This window comes from Condylura cristata, unplaced genomic scaffold (assembly GCF_000260355.1).
Source record: "Condylura cristata isolate star-nosed mole 26May11 unplaced genomic scaffold, ConCri1.0 scaffold00018, whole genome shotgun sequence".
Taxonomy (NCBI): Eukaryota; Metazoa; Chordata; class Mammalia; order Eulipotyphla; family Talpidae; genus Condylura; species Condylura cristata.
Window position 1 is genome coordinate 22,179,193 of NW_004567119.1, and position 4,526 is coordinate 22,183,718.

Below are 4,526 nucleotides of genomic sequence, written 5' to 3' on the forward strand. Positions count from 1 at the left end.
TCCCCCTCCACTCTTCCCTCTTTTCTGCTCACCCACCCCTGCTCTTTTTCCTGTCTTTTTCCTCAGGTGTTTTCCTTTCCCATTTACCCTTTTTCCTCTTGCCTCCTCATTTTTCCTCTCTTGATACCCCACATCTTGCTTTCCTTTCCCCTCATAGGAGCGCATCCATCCTGCTCACTTTGAGGAGTGGGATCCAGCCACAGGCCAGCTGCCCCAGTGTCATGTCCACATCCTTCTCCTCCCCTTGAGACCTCACCCCGTGTCCTGCTCTGAGCAGGTCTGTGTTGAGGACCCCAAGAGCTGGAGTCCTGTCCCAGGAGGCCCTAGAGATTGTCTAGTTTAATTTTCTCAGTGCTTATTTATTGCTAAGGAATACACTATTTTAAAAACAACTTTGTGCATAACTTCACCAGATAAAATAGAGCTTCATTTGTTGAAGTATTCAAGGACCTTGATTGCCTGTTGTCTGTGGGTGGTTCTATGCAGCCTCCATATTCAGTGAGGGGGCCCCAGGAGGAAGACATGGACCCCCTGGGGAACGTGACTCACCTGCTCTACCTAGAGCAGCTAAGAGTAGTAAAGGACAGCAGGCGAAATGGTACTGGGCTGCTTGGCACAGACTTTGGCAGGACCCTGACAGGCGGGGGGTCCCGTGGGAGCTGCCCAGGAGGTGGGGCAGTGAGTCTGGGGGTGGAGAAGGCTCCGACTCCATCTTGCAGGGCCTCCCACGAAGCCACACATGGTCCTGGGTGAAGAATCCAATCTGGACGGTCCTTCTTTGGGGACACATGTTGGTGGTTTGATGGGGCAGGACCAGATCACTGCAGTCCCAGGACCACAGGTTGCACAGTGCCCCCCAAGTTCCATCCCCTAGGGGCTGAGGTCCCTGCCTCCCATCCTGCTGCGCTCATGGCCGACCACTTCGCTGCCATCGACGGTGACTCTGCTCTTGGCTGGGGTTTCTGAGTGACAGCTGGGATCTTATTTAGCTGACCAGATGCCCTGGGTGGGTGATTGCTTGTGATGGCCAAGGGATTATGGATACTTGTGGCCAAGACTGGTGATTGAGGCATCATTTCTTGGGCCTTCCAGTTGCTTCTGGTGGCCAGAGCTTCCCCACAAGTGCTTCTGGAACCAAGCCTGTTGCAGCCCAGAGAGGAGCCCAGCTGGTTCCCGTGGATTGTTGTTATGTGATGCTGGCCAAGGACTGCTCTTCACGCTCCACTCTGGCCCCGCAGCCAGGGCCCTGAGGCAGCGGCAGAGAACCCTGGAATGGTCCAGCCAGCCTTCTTTTCTCCTCCCTCACCTGGACTGCGAAGTCCTCAGGTGCCACACATCTGCTTAGGGCAGAATGTCAGCACCTGGCACCACTGGCAGCTGTCTTCCTCACACGCACGTGTGGCAGACACCACTAACCAGCCACAGCTCTCTTCCCCAGGAGCCCAGAGCAGGGCTCACGGTCTTAATGGGACAGGTATGTGGCTTCTACGTGGCCATTGGTTTGTTCATTTTCGACTCTCTTCATACACTGTGGAACTGCTGTTAGGCGCTGGCCACTGCTCAGTATAAGACAGCCTTGTCTAGTCGAGAGGAGCCCCGAGTGGTAGACACACAGCCGATGGTTTGCTGTAAGAGAACAGAGTCAGCTGGAGCTCAGAGGAGGCAGGGCCTAGTGGCTGAGGGTGTCACGGGCCAGGCTGTCCTCGTTCTTGTGCCAAGCGGGTTTGGGCTAGTGCTCTTCGCTGCACTCAGTGCTGAACGACAGCGGTGGCCTCCTCGGAGGAGGGGCCGAAGCCCGCCCCCAGCGCCAGCCCCAGTGACGCTTCCTTACCGGCACCTTCTCTTCCACAGGAGCAGGGCCTGACAGCCAACAACTCCAAAGAGTTCAGCATGTGCTTCACAGAGGTGAGTGGGGACTGGGCAGGAGACCAGGCCAGGAGAGGCTGTTTCTGGCTGGCCTCAAGACTCAGAGCCCTCGGCTCACTGCAGGAGCCTGCCTGGCCCTGGGTGGGCACTGACTGCTGGGGCAGAGTGGGCTCAGAGCTGCAGCCAGGGCCCTTGGCTACCCTTGTGGGTAAGCAGAGGGCTTCCCCCGAGTGCTGCCCTGACTAAGACAGATGACCCCGGGGCCTGCTCTGCTGGTTCTGTGATGTTGAAGAGACCAGGAGAAGGACACTCCATTCCTTGAAGGAGCTCCACAGGAGACCTGTGCCTCTGATGTAGGGGTGGCATAGCCCGCGAGAGGGGAGGTGGCAGAGGGTCTGCAGAAGCAGGGAGAGCCCAGCAGACGTGTGCAGGGGAGGGGCTTCGTGAGCAGGAGGGACTGACTCATCGAGGAGCAGAGAAGTAGAGCTTCTGTCTCTGCCTGCTCAGGGAGCAGGTCCTTGTGGACCCGGGCGTGTCTCCTGGGGACGGTCTAATACACCTACTAGGAAGCAGCTTTCCTCAGCCTCTCTGGGGGCTGCTGCTCCCCTGTTTGATCCTTGCCCTGTGCCTCCTTGAAGGACATGGACCCTCTTCTCGGCTTGACATCAGCCTGAGGCGAGCAGCTCGTGTCCTGGGCAGCGCCACGCTGCTTCCTGAGCCCCGGCTCCCCGGGAGCCTGGCTTTGCCCTCCTCCCCCTTCAGCAAACTCAAGGGGAGTCCCTCTGAGTGGGCCAGGGGGTCGGGGGCTCGTGGGGGCCACTTCTCTGGCTTTTTACTTAGCCAGCTGGCAGCTATACTGACTCCTGTGTTTCTTTTGTCCTCTTGGCTTCTTTCTCCCCTTCGGCTGTGACTGCAGCTCACAACAAATATCATCCCAGGGAGTAACAAGGTGATCAAACCCAGCTCAGGCACCTGCAGAGCCAGGCCGCTGGCCGCCTTGACCGCTGCCTCCTTCCTGATGCTTAAGCTCGCCTTGTAGGCGCGGGGACCGTGTCGGGAGATGCCGGAAAGCTGCACAGACGAGAAACCCGCCTGACGAAATGGAAACACACACAGACACACACACACCTTGCAAAAAAAATTTTTTCCCACCTTGTCTCTGAACCTGTCTCCTCCCAGGTTTCTTCTCTGGAGAAGTTTTCTAAACCAAACAGACAAGCAGGCAGGCTGCCTGAGAGCCTAGAGATCCCCGGCCAGAGCAGCCCAGCGCCGAGGCGGCCTGAGGCTCTGGACCGCCCTTCACTGGCTCTTGAGGTTGCCTCTGTGGACCTTGTTGACGGGAGAGACGGAGCTGAGACTCCTGCAGCCCACGGGACTTCCTGTCGTGCCTGATGTGGGCGGGGCAGGAGGCTGCAGCTGTTCTTCTCAAGCCCCTACGTAGTGACCCGTAGCGGCTAGCAGATGACCTCAGGCCACATGACAGCAAGGCTGGCCATGGGACGGGGTGGGGAGGGCGCAGCAGGGCACCTCAGAACCTCCTCTCTGCTTCAAGGATGAAGTTCATCTGGTTCTCCCTCCGTGGGCTGGTCTGGCCTGTGTCTGACTGGAGGAGTATGGTGCTGACCCCTGACTGTGGCACGGGGGTCTGGGAGCCCAGCCCACCTGGGAGGCCCCCTCAGGGGAGGGGGCGCGCAACTTGGGCACCAGCTGTAGGCTGCCGCTTCCTCCACGGTAGCGGGAATTTTGAAGTCAAAGAGAAACGATGCTTTGTTGGCTTTTTTGGGTTTCTTGTGGGTCCATTTGGTGGGTCTCCTTTGGGGAAGGGGGCAGAAAGGACCTGTACACCCTCTGGTCTCTGAAATCTCTCCTGCCCCTCTTCTACCTGCTGTTTCCTCATTTCCGAGACATACACCGACTGTATGTACATAACAAGGCTCCTTCCTCGACATATATGTATATACACATCCGTATACATATATCGTGTGACACCCCTTTCTTTCCTTTTTTTAAGAATCAAAATTATGGAAATAATGCCCCAACAGATGAGCGAAAATGTATTATTGTAAAGTTTATTTTTTTTAATAATGTTGTCTATGATGGGAGAAAACACTGACCCCTGCGTCCTTGCCCTGCCCGGGCCGACTGGGCTGGGGCGGGAGTCCGATCCGTGCTCACGCTTAGCAAGACTCTAATAAACCTACTAGGAAGCCGTCTGCCTTCTGCCTACTCGGGTCTGCCTGCTCCCTGTTTGCTTCTTGGCACAGTACCTCTTGCTGGCAGGCACTTGGCTCCTAGGGAGCTTGGGGGAGTGTGTATACCTGTGTGTCCTCAGTGGTGGTGTGGGGGTGAGCCCTGCCCTGCGGGACGGGGCGGCATCTCGGGGTGACTTGTGTGAAGGCTGCCTAGATGGACCTGTTAGGTGTCTGGAGCTGGGGTAGTTCTTCCCTTGGGGCCTCCTGGTTTGCTTAAGACATGGGATGTGACCTGGCTTGTGGGTCACAGCGGGGAAGGAAGGCCGTTGTGAGTATGCTGGCGTTAGGGTCCAAAAGAGCACAGATGTTTTTGTTTCATTTCCTTCCTGTTTTCCCTTCTCCATTTGCCACTCAGGCTTCACCCGGACCTGCCGGGTCCCTAGAGAGGACAATGCTGTGTTCCCCTAG

General features: G+C 57.1%; 1 protein-coding gene across 1 annotated transcript in view; it reads left to right on the forward strand.

Annotated features, from left to right (window-relative positions):
- The window catches only part of GFRA2 (GDNF family receptor alpha 2), a 77,875-nt gene extending 73,796 nt beyond the window's left edge, over window positions 1-4,079 (forward strand). The window contains exons 8-9 of the mRNA XM_004685424.2: window positions 1,852-1,905; window positions 2,783-4,079. Of these exons, the coding sequence (XP_004685481.1) occupies window positions 1,852-1,905; window positions 2,783-2,905 (177 nt within the window). The 3' untranslated portion in view covers window positions 2,906-4,079. The remainder of the gene's footprint in view (window positions 1-1,851; window positions 1,906-2,782) is intronic.
- The last annotated feature ends 447 nt before the right edge of the window (window positions 4,080-4,526 follow it).